General features: G+C 44.1%; 1 protein-coding gene across 3 annotated transcripts in view; it reads left to right on the top strand.

The window, feature by feature from the left end:
• LOC106612254 (glycine receptor, alpha 1) overlaps nt 1-15,752 on the top strand; it is a 146,934-nt gene that overhangs the window by 106,991 nt on the left and 24,191 nt on the right. For all 3 annotated transcript variants that reach the window (XM_045724231.1, XM_045724230.1, XM_045724232.1), the window contains one exon: nt 9,291-9,505. In XM_045724231.1, the coding sequence (XP_045580187.1) occupies nt 9,291-9,505 (215 nt within the window). The remainder of the gene's footprint in view (nt 1-9,290; nt 9,506-15,752) is intronic.

The raw sequence follows: 15,752 nt of genomic DNA, 5'->3' as shown, positions 1-15,752 counted from the left end.
TGCCTCCTTGCCCGTCCAACATTTCTTCATCTCTCCCACCCCTTCTAATGCGACTAGCACCAATGCTCCTCCCTCTTTTTCCCCTGCCCCGCTACAAATTTTCTCCCTGCAGGCGGTCACTGAGTTCAAGGTGCTAAAGGAGCTCCTTAAACTTGACCCCAAAAAACCATCTGGGTCAGATGGTTTAGACCCTTTCTTCTTTAAGGTTGCTGCCCCTATCATCGCCAAGCCTATCTCCAACCTTTTTAACCTGTCTCTCCTCTCTGGGGAGGTTCCCATTGCTTGGAAGGCAGCCACGGTGCGTCCTTTATTTTTATCCAAACTTGTTATAGGCCAATTTCTATTTTGCCCTATTTATCAAAATTGTTGGAAAAACTTCTAAATAATCAACTGATTGGCTTTCTTGATGTCTATAGTATTCTCTCTGGTATGCAATCTGGTTTCCGCTGTCACGTCTACTCCTGCTCCTCCCCTCCGGCGTGCGACGTCGCTGGAATACTAACCACCGGTCCTGGGAATCATCATTGCGCACACCTGGCACTCATCATTACGCGCAGCTGGCACTCATCATTATGATTCACACCTGACCTCATTACCTCCCCTTCATAGGTCCCTTCCTTTTGTTCATTCCTCAGTTGGTATTGCACCTGTGTTCATGTTGCCTCGCTTCTGTTACGCTGTCTTGTTTCATGTTTGTTGTTTTCATTAAACATTTTACCTGCACCTGCTTCTCGCGGTCGATCTCTGACGGTCGATGAACAGGGTTACCTTCTGCGTCAGCAGCATGACCAGCTGGCACAACTGGGGACGGCCATGGAAGAGGTCCTTCGCAGTTTGCAGCCTCTCAAACATTCCCGGGAGACGCAGCATCGTACTAGTGGAGGAAACTCAGGATCCAACCTACCCAGTGAGCCAGCCCAACAGCCCATTCAGCAACCCGTTCCGGTCAGCAATGCCCATTTATCCCTCTCAGAGAAATATGACGGTACCCCATCCAAATGACGTGGCTTCCTACTTCAGTGCTCCCTTTATTTTACACACCAGATGGGAGCCCCCACCACCGAGCGGTTTAAGGTTGCCACGGGTATTTCTCTGCTGATGGGGTGGGCATTGGAATGGGCTACAGCTGTCTGGGAGAGAAGAGAGGAGGAGCTAAATTCATATGAGGGATTTATGGCTTTGTTTTAAATGTATCTTTGATCATCCCCTGGAGGGCAGAGAGGGAGGTGAGTGTCTACTTCAATTAAGGCAGGGGGATCAGACAGCTGCTGAGTACACGCTAACCTTCCGGACAGTAGCAGCATCCAGTGGATGGAATGAACCGGCGCTTCGCACGCTATTTAGAAGAGGTCTGCGCGAGGAGGTCCAGACGGAATTGGCCTGCCGACACGTCAACCTTACTCTGGACACACTCATTGCGATGGCCATCCGTCTGGATAACCTTCTCCGGTAGCGTCGGCATTCTCATCGCTTCTCTCCCTCCTTCGGCGAACACTCAGAATCAGAGCCTGAACCCATGGAGGTAGGGGTCACATGCCTCCCCGCGGCAGAGCGCTGCAGATGGATACAACTGGTTCTCTGTATGTACTGTGGTCAAGGAGGGAATTTTATGGATTTCTTATGAATTAGACCCTTGCCTTCTCTCTCAATATTACTTCATACCCGCTCTCCTCTACTTTTCTGGTGCAAGGTCTCGATTATCGGCCATTAGGATCCGGAACCATTACACACATCACTCAACCGCTCACCCTCACTCAACCGCTCACATATCCCCTTCTTCGTCACCAGTGCACCAGTTCACAAAATAATCCTCGGCCTCCCTTGGCTTCAACGCCATAATCCCACTATTTCATGGTCGAGGATGAGAATCAGACTGGTCACCTAAATGCCGGAGGGCCTGCTTCCCTGTGGTTCCACATCGTTTGAGAGGCCTTTGTTTGCCCTTCAGCCCAACATCCTGGAGGTATACCAGGATCTGAGGGAGGTATTCTCCAAGACCCGGGCCACCTGTCTCCCTCATCATCGCCCCTGGGACTGTGGCCATTGACCTGCTTGCTGATACAACACCTCCGCGCAGACGCATCTACCCTCTATTGTGGCTGAGACCCAGGCCATGGAGGATTACATTCAGTAGGCGCTCCAACAGGGGTTCATCCGCGCGTCCACTTCTCCTGCGTTGGCTGGTTTCTTCTTTGTGGTCAAGAAGGATGGAGGATTACACCCTTGCATTGATTACAGAGGACTCAATGTAGTTACCAAGAAGTATTGGTACCCCCTCCCGTTGGTGCCGTATGCCATCGAGCAGCTCCACGGGGCCTGGTTCTTCACCAAACTGGACCTGCAGAGTGCCTACAATCGACAAGAAGGTAGATGCAGTCAGGTCATGGCCAGTCCCAACCACCATTAAAGGGTTACAATGGTTTTTGGGGTTTGTCAACTTCTACCGTCGTTTCATCAGGAATTTCAGCTTTGTTGCCACTCCTCTCACTTCTCTCCTTAAGGGAGGCCCCCGTAGGTTGGTGTGGGGTCCAGCAGCCGATGAGGCCCTCCATCTTCTCAAGGGACGTTTCACCTCCGCCCCATTGCTGAAACATCCAGATCCCACGATATCCTTTGTGGTGGAGGTGGACGCTTCCGAGGTAGGCGTGGGGACAGTTTTGTCTCAACAACAAGAGAACCTGCAGAAGTTGTGCCCATGTGCGTTTTATTCTAAGAAAATGTCCCCTGCAGAAAGTAACTACGAAGTCGGCGATCGAGAGCTCCTGGCGGTGAAGTTGGCATTAGAGGAGTGGAGACACTGGCTGTAGGGCGCCAAGGAACAATTCGTCATCCTCACCGACCACAGGAACCTGGAGTACATTTGGACAGCGAGGAGGCTGAATAGACTGCATGCAAGGTGGGACCTTTTCATCACAAGGTTTAACTTGAAGCATAACCTATCGCCCAGGCTCAAAGAACACCAAGGCCGATGCCTTGTCCCGCCTCTATGATTTCAGGAGAGGGCCCTGTCCTGTGAGCCTATAATCCCATCCTCCCGAGTCGTAGCTCCTGTGGTCTGGGACATAGATGTGGAGATCCACCAGGCTCAAGAGAGGGAGCCCGCGCCCCTGAACTGTCCACCTGGGCGCACCTACGTTCCCACAGGGATAAGGGATCGGCTACTGACCTGGGCACACACAGCTGTCATTGCTGGACATCCAGGTATTTCTCGCACCATCCATTCCATTGCTGAGAAGTACTGGTGGCCCACCTTGACGCAGGATGTCACTCGTTATGTCAACTCCTGTTCCATATGTGCCCAAACCAAGTCTCCCCGGAATGCTCCAGCAGAGAAGCTCCTACCGCTTCCTGTGCCTCAGCGACCCTGGCCTCATCTATCCATTGACTTTGTAACCGATCTCCCCTCCTCTGACGGTTTCACCACCATTCTGGTGGTAGTGGATAGATTTTCGAAGTCATGTCATTTAATTCCTTTTCCTGGTCTCCCCACTGCTCTCCAGGTCGCTGAGGCACACTTCAAACAGGTCTTCTGACATTATGGACTTCTGGAGGACATCGTCTCCGACCATGGACCCCAATTCACGTCACGAGTATGGAGGGCCTTCAAGGAGAAGCTCGGGGTCACGGTCAGCATCACTTCCGGGTATTGGCCTCAGTCCAACGGGCAGGTGGAGAGGATGAACCAGGAGCTGGGGAGGTTCCCGAGGAGTCACTGTCTGGACCGTCAGGGTGAGTGGGCACGATTCCTTCCATGGGCAGAGTACGCCCAGAATTCGCTGCGACACTCCTCCACAGGGTTGACTCCCTTCCAATGTGTTCTGGGTTTTCAGCCAGCCCTGGCTCCGTGGACTCCGGGCCAGACCGAGGCTCCTGCGGTTGATGAGTGGTTCCGGCGTGCAGAAGAAGTGTGGAGCGAAGCTCACGCAAGACTCCAGCATGCCGTCCATCGTCAAAAAGAACAGGCAGACCGCCACTGCAGTGAGACCCCTGTGTTCCACACTGGGGATCGCGTCTGGCTCTCTACCAGGAACCTCCCACTCCACCTGCCCTGCAAGAAACTAAGACCCCGGTTTGTGGGGTCGTTCAAGGTTCTCCAGAGGGTCAACGAGGTGATGTATTGGTTACAACTGCCCATTCTCTACCGTATCTCACCCTCGTTTCATGTCTCCCTTCTCAGGCCGGTGGTTCCTGGTCCCCTAGCTGATGCTGTCCCCCATGACACCCCAGCACCCCCCCTGGACATCGAGGGCAGTCTGGCGTATGCTGTCAGATCTCTGCTGGACTCCCAGCAACATGGGGGTCGGCTCCAGTATCTGGTGGACTGGGAGGGGTATGGTCCTGAGGAACGGTGTTGGGTTCCGGTGGAGGACATTCTGGATCTCAACATCTTCTGTGATTTCCACCTTCACCACCCAGATCGACCCGCTCCTCGTCCCGAGGTCGTCCTCCTAGTCGGCGACGTCCTGCGGCAGGAGCCGTGCGTCAGGGGGGGTAATGTCACATCTGCTCCTCCCCTCCGGCGTGCAACGTCGCCGGAATACTAACCACCGGTCCTGGGAATCATCATTGCGCGCAGCTGGCACTCATCGTTATGATTCACACCTAGACCTCATTACCTTCCCTTAATAGGTCCCTTCCTTTTGTTCATTCCTCAGTTGGTTTTGCACCAGTGTTCATGTTACCTCGCTTCTGTTACGCTGTCTTGTTTCATGTTTGTTGTTTTCATTCGACATTTTACCTGCACCTGCTTCTTGACTCAGCATCATCGTTACGGCGTCATCGTTACATCCACTCAGGTTATGGATGTGTCACTGCAACCTTAAAGGTCCTAAATGATATCAACATTGCCCTTGATTCTAAGCAATGTTGTGCTGCTATTTTTATTGACTTGGCCAAAGCTTTTGATACGGTAGACCATTCCATTCTTGTGTGCCGGCTAAGGAGTATTGGTGTATGTGAGGGGTCTTTGGGCTGGTTTGCTAACTACCTCTCTCAAAGAGTGCAGTGTATAAAGTCAGAAAATCTGCTGGCTCAGCCACTGCCTGTCACTAAGGGAGTACCCCAAGGCTCAATCCTAGGCCCCACGTTCTTCTCAATTTACATCAACAACATAGCTCAGGCAGTAGGAAGCTCTCTCATCCATTTATATGCAGATGATACAGTCGTATACTCAGCTGGCCCCTCCCTGGATTTTGTGTTAAATGCTCTACAGCAAAGTTTTCTTAGTGTCCAACAAGCTTTCCCTGCCCTCAACCTTGTTCTGAATATCTCCAAAACAAAGGTCATGTGGTTTTGTAAGAAGAATGCCTCTCCCCCCACAGGTGTGATTACTACCTCTGAGGGTTTAGAGATTGAGGTAGTCACCTCATACAAGTACTTGGGATTATGGCTAGACGGTACACTGTCCTTCTCTCAGCACATATCAAAGCTGCAGGCTAAGGTTAAATCTAGACTTGGTTTCCTCTATCGTAATCGCTCCTCTTTCACCCCAGCTGCCAAACTAACCCTGATTCAGATGAACATCCTACCCATGCTAGATCACAGAGACGTAACTTATAGATCGGCAGGTAAGGGTGCTCTCGAGCGGCTAGATGTTCTTTGCCATTCGGCAATCAGATTTGCCACCAATGCTCCTTATAGGAAACATCACTGTACTCTATACTCCTCTGTAAACTGGTCATCTCTGTATACCCGTCGCAAGACCCACTGGTTGATGCTTATTCATAAAACGCTCACTCCCCCCTATCTGAGATACCTATTGCAGCCCTCATCCTCCACATACAACACCCGTTCTGCCAGTCACATTCTGTTATAGGTCCCCAAAGCACACACATCCCTGGGTCGGTCCTCTTTTCAGTTCACTGCAGCTAGAGACTGGAACGAGTTGCGAAAAACACTCAAACTGGACAGTTTCATCTCCATCTCTTCATTCAAAGACTCAATCGTGGACACTTACTGACAGTTGTGGCTGCTTCGCGTGAATTATTGTTACCTATACCTTCTTGCCCTTTGTGCTGTTCTCTGTGCCCAATAATGTTTGTACCATGTTTTGTGCTGCTGCCATGTAGTGTTGTCATGTGTTGCTGCCATGCTATGCTGTTGTCTTAGGTCTCTCTTTATGTAGTGTTATGGTGTCTCTCTTGTCGTGATGTGTGTTTTGTCCTATATTTTTATTTTGAATCCTAGCCCCCGTCCCCACAGCAGGCCTTTTCCTTTTGGTAGGCCATCATTGTAAATAAGAATTTGTTCTTAACTGACTTGCCTAGTTAAATAAAGGTGAAATAAATCAAATCAAATATTATTCACCAGCCATGCTGCACTGTGTGTACGTGCTTATCTGCTCCTCAATCGAGCACAAAATGTACATTTGTCTCAAGTTTATAGGCAGCAATCTAGTGATTTGAGGAGAGACGATTCCTCGGCCCCACTGCGTCCTTCCTTCAGCGTTCATACTTTGTCCTGTTTATATCCCTTCCCCCTTTCCCTAGTCCATGTAGATTGGTTCAGATCACATGTAATGTCCCCTTCCCCCTTTCCCTAGTCCATGTAGGTTGGTTCAGATCACATGTAATGTCCCCTTCCCCCTTTCCCTAGTCCATGTAGGTTGGTTCAGATCACATGTAATGTCCCCTTCCCCCTTTCCCTAGTCCATGTAGGTTGGGCCAGAAACTACAAGCAATACTAATCATTGTCGCTGGTGCATTGCAGTTTCGCTCTCGCTACACTAGCTATAATATTGTCAACATAATTTGTTTTCGATCTGTAAATATCATCTCTGTCTGTCTGTCTGTCTGTCTGTCTGTCTGTCTGTCTGTCTGTCTGTCTGTCTGTCTGTCTGTCTGTCTGTCTGTCTGTCTGTCTGTCTGTCTGTCTGTCTAATACACCCCACTATCATTGTGAGACCATCATATCTTATCAGATGCAAAAGCCCTGAAGTGTATCACAGCTATAAATCAATTTCAATGACGCTGTGGCCTCCCTCCATGTCTCCCTCTGTCCACATCCAAAACAATACACTAGGGTTCAACTCTAATTGAATTAAAAGTCTTCAAGACAAAGACAGCTGTCTTCAATGACTATGAGCTGAGTTAATGACTTGTCAGCGATCTGGAGCGTCAAAGCCACTTCGACAGACAAGACACACCTGGTGCTCACATCACACAGTCAGCATGAAAAGAAAGAGGATACCTATCATGAGTTTATAATGCCCTCTTTTAGCTTATGTTCTGGGCTAATGTCCAAAATGGCACCCTAGTCACCCTAGTGCCCTATAAGCCCTATACTATATAGGGAATAGGGTGCTGTTTGGGAGGAATCCTTGCCATCCATTGAGGTGTTTGCTACGCAGCTGTGGTCAGGAAAGTAGATGGGTTCAACCACAACATAACACCTGTCAGCTGTAGTGGGTTCAACCACAACATAATACATGTCAACTGCAGTGGGTTCAACCACAACATAACACCTGTCAGCTGTAGTGGGTTCAACCACAACATAATACATGTCAACTGCAGTGGGTTCAACCACAACATAACGCCTGTCAGCTGTAGTGGGTTCAACCACAACATCACACCTGTCAGCTGTAGTGGGTTCAACCACAACATCACACCTGTCAGCTGTAGTGGGTTCAACCAGAACAGATCACCTGTCAGCTGTAGTGGGTTCAACCACAACATAACGCCTGTCAGCTGTAGTGGGTTCAACCACAACATAACGCCTGTCAGCTGTAGTGGGTTCAACCAGAACAGATCACCTGTCAGCTGTAGTGGGTTCAACCACAACATAACGCCTGTCAGCTGTAGTGGGTTCAACCACAACATAACACCTGTCAGCTGTAGTGGTGTGTTACATTTGAACGTAGGGGGTACTTTACCTACAGCCACTCTGTCAAACTGATGTTCTCTCCAGGCCTCTGCCTCAGTCTTTTTCAACATTGCAGGGAAATAGGAGGATAATTAAGTTAGGAGGCAATTTAGCACTGAGGCTATCCACAGCCATGTGTATATCGACCGTATTGTAGTAATAATATTATAATATGTCATATTATATCATAGTATAGACTGTATTGTAGTAATAATATTATATATCATATCATAGTATATCGACTGTAGTGTAGTAATAATACTATAATATATATATATATATCATATCATAGTATATCGACTGTAGTGTAGTAATAATACCATTATATATATATATATATATATATATATATATTTGTATTGTAGTAATAATATTATAATATGTCATATTATATCATAGTATAGACTGTATTGTAGTAATAACACTATAATAGATATTATATATTAGTATATAGACGGTATTGCAGTAATAATACTATAATATATATCATACCATAGTATATAGACTCTATTGTTGTAATACTACTGTGATATATATTATATCATAGTATATAGACTGTATTGCAGTAATAATACTATAATATATATCATACCATAGTATATAGACTGTATTGTAGTAATAATATCAAAATATGTCATATTATATCATAGTATAGACTATATTGTAGTAATACTATTATAATATATCATATATCATAGTATATAGACTGTATTGTAATAATACTATTATAATATATAATACTATAAAGACTGTATAGTAGTAATAATATTATAATATATCATAGAATATAGACGGTATTGTAGTTATAATATTATAATATATAATAATATAAAGACTGTATTGTAGTAATAATATTATAATATATCATAGTATATAGACTGTATAGTAGTAATAATATTATAATATATCATAGTATAGACTATATTGTAGTAATAATATTATAATATATCATATTAAATCATAGTATATAGACTCTATTGTAGTAATAATATTATAATATATCATATTATATCATAGTATATAGACTGTATTGTAGTAATAATATTATAATATATCATATTATATCTTAGTATATAGACTGTATTGTAGTAATAATATTATAATATATCATAGTATATAGACTCTATTGTAGTAATAATATTATAATATATCATATTATATCATAGTATGTAGACTGTATTGTAGTAATCATTTTATAATATATCATAGTATATAGACTGTATTGTATTAATAATATTATAATATATAATAGTATATAGACTGTATTGTAGTAATAATACTATAATATATCATATTATTATATGACCCCTGCTTTCTCCTCTGTCTGTGTCCTCTGTATAATACTGACCTCCTGCTTTCTCCTCTGTCTGTGTCCTCTGTATAATACTGACCTCCTGCTTTCTCCTCTGTCTGTGTCCTCTGTAAAACAGGAAAGTTCACTTGTATCGAGGCTCGTTTCCATCTGGAGAGGCAGATGGGCTATTACCTGATTCAGATGTACATCCCCAGCCTTCTGATTGTCATTTTGTCCTGGGTGTCCTTCTGGATCAACATGGACGCTGCACCTGCCAGAGTGGGACTGGGCATTACCACCGTGCTCACTATGACCACCCAGAGCTCCGGCTCCCGAGCCTCCCTCCCCAAGGTGAGACAAACTCCCTAACCCAGAGCTCCCGCTCCCGACCCTCCCTCCCCAAGGTGAGACAGCCTGCTTTATAATGAGCAGAGCAAAGAGGCAGCCAGCCTGCTTTTTAATGGGCAGAGCAGAGAGGCAGTCAGCCTCCGTTATAATGGGCAGAGCAGAGAGGCAGTCAGCCTGCTTTATAATGGGCAGAGCAGAGAGGCAGCCAGCCTGCTTTATAATGGGCAGAGCAGAGAGGCAGTCAGCCTCCGTTATAATGGGCAGAGCAGAGAGGCAGTCAGCCTGCTTTATAATGGGCAGAGCAGAGAGGCAGTCAGCCTGCTTTATAATGGGCAGAGCAGAGAGGCAGTCAGCCTGCTTTATAATGGGCACAGCAGAGAGGCAGTCAGCCTGCTTTATAATGGGAAAAGCAGAGAGGCAGCCAGCCTGCTTTATAATGGGCAGAGCAGAGAGGCAGTCAGCCTGCTTTATAATGGGCAGAGCAGAGAGGCAGTCAGCCTGCTTTATAATGGGCAGAGCAGAGAGGCAGTCAGCCTGCTTTATAATGGGCAGAGCAGAGAGGCAGTCAGCCTGCTTTATAATGGGCACAGCAGAGAGGCAGTCAGCCTGCTTTATAATGGGAAAAGCAGAGAGGCAGCCAGCCTGCTTTATAATGGGCAGAGCAGAGAGGCAGTCTGACTGACTGACTGACTTCAGTGTTGTTAAAGCTTGTATAGTGGTGATATGATTATTTCAGTGTGAAACTGATTTAATGTGGTGTTTTGTTATTAAGCAGTTGTTACATAACAACAATCTCCTTCAGCCCGAGCTACAAACCACACTGTCTATTGTCCTAGATGAACAACAAACCACACTGTCTATTGTCCTAGATGAGCTACAAACCACACTGTCTATTGTCCTAGATGAACTACAAACCACACTGTCTATTGTCCTAGATGAGCTACAAACCACACTGTCTATTGTCCTAGATGAGCTACAAACCACACTGTCTATTGTCCTAGATGAACTACAAACCACACTGTCTATTGTCCTAGATGAGCTACAAACCACACTGTCTATTGTCCTAGATGAGCTATAAACCACACTGTATATTGTCCTAGATGAACAACAAACCACACTGTCTATTGTCCTAGATGAACTACAAACCACACTGTCTATTGTCCTAGATGAGCTACAAACCACATTGTCTATTGTCCTAGATAAGCTACAAACCACACTGTCTATTGTCCTAGATGAGCTACAAACCACACTGTCTATTGTCCTAGATGAGCTATAAACCACACTGTCTATTGTCCTAGATGAACAACAAACCACACTGTCTATTGTCCTAGATGAGATACAAACCACACTGTCTATTGTCCTAGATGAACTACAAACCACACTGTCTATTGTCCTAGATGAACTATAAACCACACTGTCTATTGTCCTAGATGAACTACAAACCACACTGTCTATTGTCCTAGATGAACTACAAACCACACTGTCTATTGTCCTAGATGAACTACAAACCACACTGTCTATTGTCCTAGATGAACTACAAACCACACTGTCTATTGTCATAGATGAGCTACAAACCACACTGTCTATTGTCCTAGATGAGCTATAAACCACACTGTCTATTGTCCTAGATGAACAACAAACCACACTGTCTATTGTCCTAGATGAGCTACAAACCACACTGTCTATTGTCCTAGATGAACTACAAACCACACTGTCTATTGTCCTAAATGAGCTACAAACCACACTGTCTATTGTCCTAGATGAGCTACAAACCACACTGTCTATTGTCCTAGATGAACTACAAACCACACTGTCTATTGTCCTAGATGAGCTACAAACCACACTGTCTATTGTCGTAGATGAGCTATAAACCACACTGTATATTGTCCTAGATGAACAACAAACCACACTGTCTATTGTCCTAGATGAGCTACAAACCACACTGTCTATTGTCCTAGATGAGCTACAAACTACATTGTCTATTGTCCTAGATGAGCTATAAACCACACTGTCTATTGTCCTAGATGAACAACAAACCACACTGTCTATTGTCCTAGATGAGCTACAAACCACACTGTCTATTATCCTAGATGAACTACAAACCACACTGTCTATTGTCCGAGATGAAGTACAAACCACACTGTCTATTGTCCTAGATGAACAACAAACCACACTGTCTATTGTCCTAGATGAACTACAAACCACACTGTCTATTGTCCTAGATGAACTACAAACCACACTGTCTATTGTCCTAGATGAGCTATAAACCACACTGTCTATTGTCCTAGATGAGCTACAAACCACACTGTCTATTGTCCTAGATGAGCTACAAACCACACTGTCTATTGTCCTAGATGAGCTATAATCCACACTGTCTATTGTCCTAGATGAACAACAAACCACACTGTCTATTGTCCTAGATGAGCTACAAACCATACTGCCTATTGTCCTAGATGAACAACAAACCACACTGTCTATTGTCCTAGATGAGCTACAAACCACACTGTCTATTGTCCTAGATGAACTACAAACCACACTGTCTATTGTCCTAGATGAACTACAAACCACACAGTCTATTGTCCTAGATGAACTACAAACCACAATGTCTATTGTCCTAGATGAACTACAAACCACGCTGTCTATTGTCCTAGATGAACTACAAACCACACTGGCTATTGTCCTAGATGAACTACAAACCACACTTTCTATTGTCCTAGATGAACTACAAACCACACTGTCTATTGTCCTAGATGAACAACAAACCACACTGTCTATTGTCCTAGATGAACAACAAACCACACTATCTATTGTCCTAGATGAACTACAAACCACACTGTCTATTGTCCTAGATGAGCTACAAACCACACTGTCTATTGTCCTAGATGAACTACAAACCACACTGTCTATTGTCCTAGATGAACTACAAACCACACTGTCTATTGTCCTAGATGAACTACAAACCACACTGTCTATTGTCCTACATGAGCTACAAACCACACTGTCTATTGTCCTAGATGAGCTATAAACCACACTGTATATTGTCCTAGATGAGCTATAAACCACACTGTCTATTGTCCTAGATGAGCTATAAACCACACTGTATATTGTCCTAGATGAGCTATAAACCACACTGTCTATTGTCCTAGATGAGCTATAAACCACACTGTATATTGTCCTAGATGAGCTATAAACCACACTGTCTATTGTCCTAGATGAACAACAAACCACACTGTCTATTGTCCTAGATGAGCTACAAACCACACTGTCTATTGTCCTAGATGAACTACAAACCACACTGTCTATTGTCCTAGATGAACTACAAACCACAATGTCTATTGTCCTAGATGAGCTATAAACCACACTGTCTATTGTCCTAGATGAACAACAAACCACACTGTCTATTGTCCTAGATGAGCTACAAACCACACTGTCTATTGTCCTAGATGAACTACAAACCACACTGTCTATTGTCCTAGATGAGCTACAAACCACACTGTCTATTGTCCTAGATGAGCTACAAACCACACTGTCTATTGTCCTAGATGAACTACAAACCACACTGTCTATTGTCCTAGATGAGCTACAAACCACACTGTCTATTGTCGTAGATGAGCTATAAACCACACTGTATATTGTCCTAGATGAACAACAAACCACACTGTCTATTGTCCTAGATGAGCTACAAACCACACTGTCTATTGTCCTAGATGAGCTACAAACTACATTGTCTATTGTCCTAGATGAGCTATAAACCACACTGTCTATTGTCCTAGATGAACAACAAACCACACTGTCTATTGTCCTAGATGAGCTACAAACCACACTGTCTATTATCCTAGATGAACTACAAACCACACTGTCTATTGTCCTAGATGAACTACAAACCACACTGTCTATTGTCCTAGATGAACAACAAACCACACTGTCTATTGTCCTAGATGAACTACAAACCACACTGTCTATTGTCCTAGATGAACTACAAACCACACTGTCTATTGTCCTAGATGAACTACAAACCACACTGTCTATTGTCCTAGATGAGCTACAAACCACACTGTCTATTGTCCTAGATGAGCTATAATCCACACTGTCTATTGTCCTAGATGAACAAAAAACCACACTGTCTTTTGTCCTAGATGAGCTACAAACCACACTGTCAATTGTCCTAGATGAACTACAAACCACACTGTCTATTGTCCTAGATGAGCTACAAACCACACTGTCTATTGTCCTAGATGAACTACAAACCACACTGTCTATTGTCCTAGATGAGCTACAAACCACACTGTCTATTGTCCTAGATGAACTACAAACCACACTGTCTATTGTCCTAGATGAACTACAAACCACACTGTCTATTGTCCTAGATGAACTACAAACCACACTGTCTATTGTCCTAGATGAACTACAAACCACACTGTCTATTTTCCTAGATGAACAACAAACCACACTGTCTATTGTCCTAGATGAGCTACAAACCACACTGTCTATTGTCCTAGATGAACTACAAACCACACTGTCTATTGTCCTAGATGAGCTATAAACCACACTGTCTATTGTCCTAGATGAGCTACAAACCACACTGTCTATTGTCCTAGATGAGCTACAAACCACACTGTCTATTGTCCTAGATGAGCTATAATCCACACTGTCTATTGTCCTAGATGAACAACAAACCACACTGTCTATTGTCCTAGATGAGCTACAAACCATACTGCCTATTGTCCTAGATGAGCTACAAACCACACTGTCTATTGTCCTAGATGAGCTACAAACCACACTGTCTATTGTCCTAGATGAGCTATAATCCACACTGTCTATTGTCCTAGATGAACTACAAACCACACTGTCTATTGTCCTAGATGAGCTATAATCCACACTGTCTATTGTCCTAGATGAACTACAAACCACACTGTCTATTGTCCTAGATGAGCTATAATCCACACTGTCTATTGTCCTAGATGAACTACAAACCACACTGTCTATTGTCCTAGATGAGCTACAAACCACACTGTCTATTGTCCTAGATGAACTACAAACCACACTGTCTATTGTCCTAGATGAGCTATAAACCACACTGTCTATTGTCCTAGATGAGCTACAAACCACACTGTCTATTGTCCTAGATGAGCTACAAACCACACTGTCTATTGTCCTAGATGAGCTATAATCCACACTGTCTATTGTCCTAGATGAACAACAAACCACACTGTCTATTGTCCTAGATGAACTACAAACCACACTGTCTATTGTCCTAGATGAACTACAAACCACACTGTCTATTGTCCTAGATGAACTACAAACCACAATGTCTATTGTCCTAGATGAACTACAAACCACGCTGTCTATTGTCCTAGATGAACTACAAACCACACTGGCTATTGTCCTAGATGAACTACAAACCACACTGTCTATTGTCCTAGATGAACTACAAACCACACTGTCTATTGCCCTAGATGAACTATAAACCACACTGTCTATTGTCCTAGATGAACTACAAACCACACTGTCTATTGTCCTAGATGAACTACAAACCACACTTTCTATTGTCCTAGATGAACTACAAACCACACTGTCTATTGTCCTAGATGAACAACAAACCACACTGTCTATTGTCCTAGATGAACAACAAACCACACTATCTATTGTCCTAGATGAACTACAAACCACACTGTCTATTGTCCTAGATGAGCTACAAACCACACTGTCTATTGTCCTAGATGAGCTATAAACCACACTGTCTATTGTCCTAGATGAACAACAAACCACACTGTCTATTGTCCTAGATGAGCTACAAACCACACTGTCTATTGTCCTAGATGAACTACAAACCACACTATCTATTGTCCTAGATGAACTACAAACCACACTGTCTATTGTCCTAGATGAGCTATAATCCACACTGTCTATTGTCCTAGATGAACAACAAACCACACTATCTATTGTCCTAGATGAGCTACAAACCACACTGTCTATTGTCCTAGATGAACTACAAACCACACTGTCTATTGTCCTAGATGAGCTACAAACCACACTGTCTATTGTCGTAGATGAGCTACAAACCACACTGTCTATTGTCCTAGATGAACTACAAACCACACTTTCTATTGTCCTAGATGAACTACAAACCACACTGTCTATTGTCCTAGATGAACTACAAACCACACTGTCTATTGTCCTAGATGAACTACAAACCACACTATCTATTGTCCTAGATGAACTACAAACCACACTGTCTATTGTAATAGAT

Source organism: Salmo salar, chromosome ssa09, assembly GCF_905237065.1.
Source record: "Salmo salar chromosome ssa09, Ssal_v3.1, whole genome shotgun sequence".
In the NCBI taxonomy this organism is placed as follows: domain Eukaryota; kingdom Metazoa; phylum Chordata; class Actinopteri; order Salmoniformes; family Salmonidae; genus Salmo; species Salmo salar.
The sequence above is the reverse complement of the archived record's forward strand: the minus strand, read 5'-3'. Positions and strand labels throughout refer to the sequence as shown.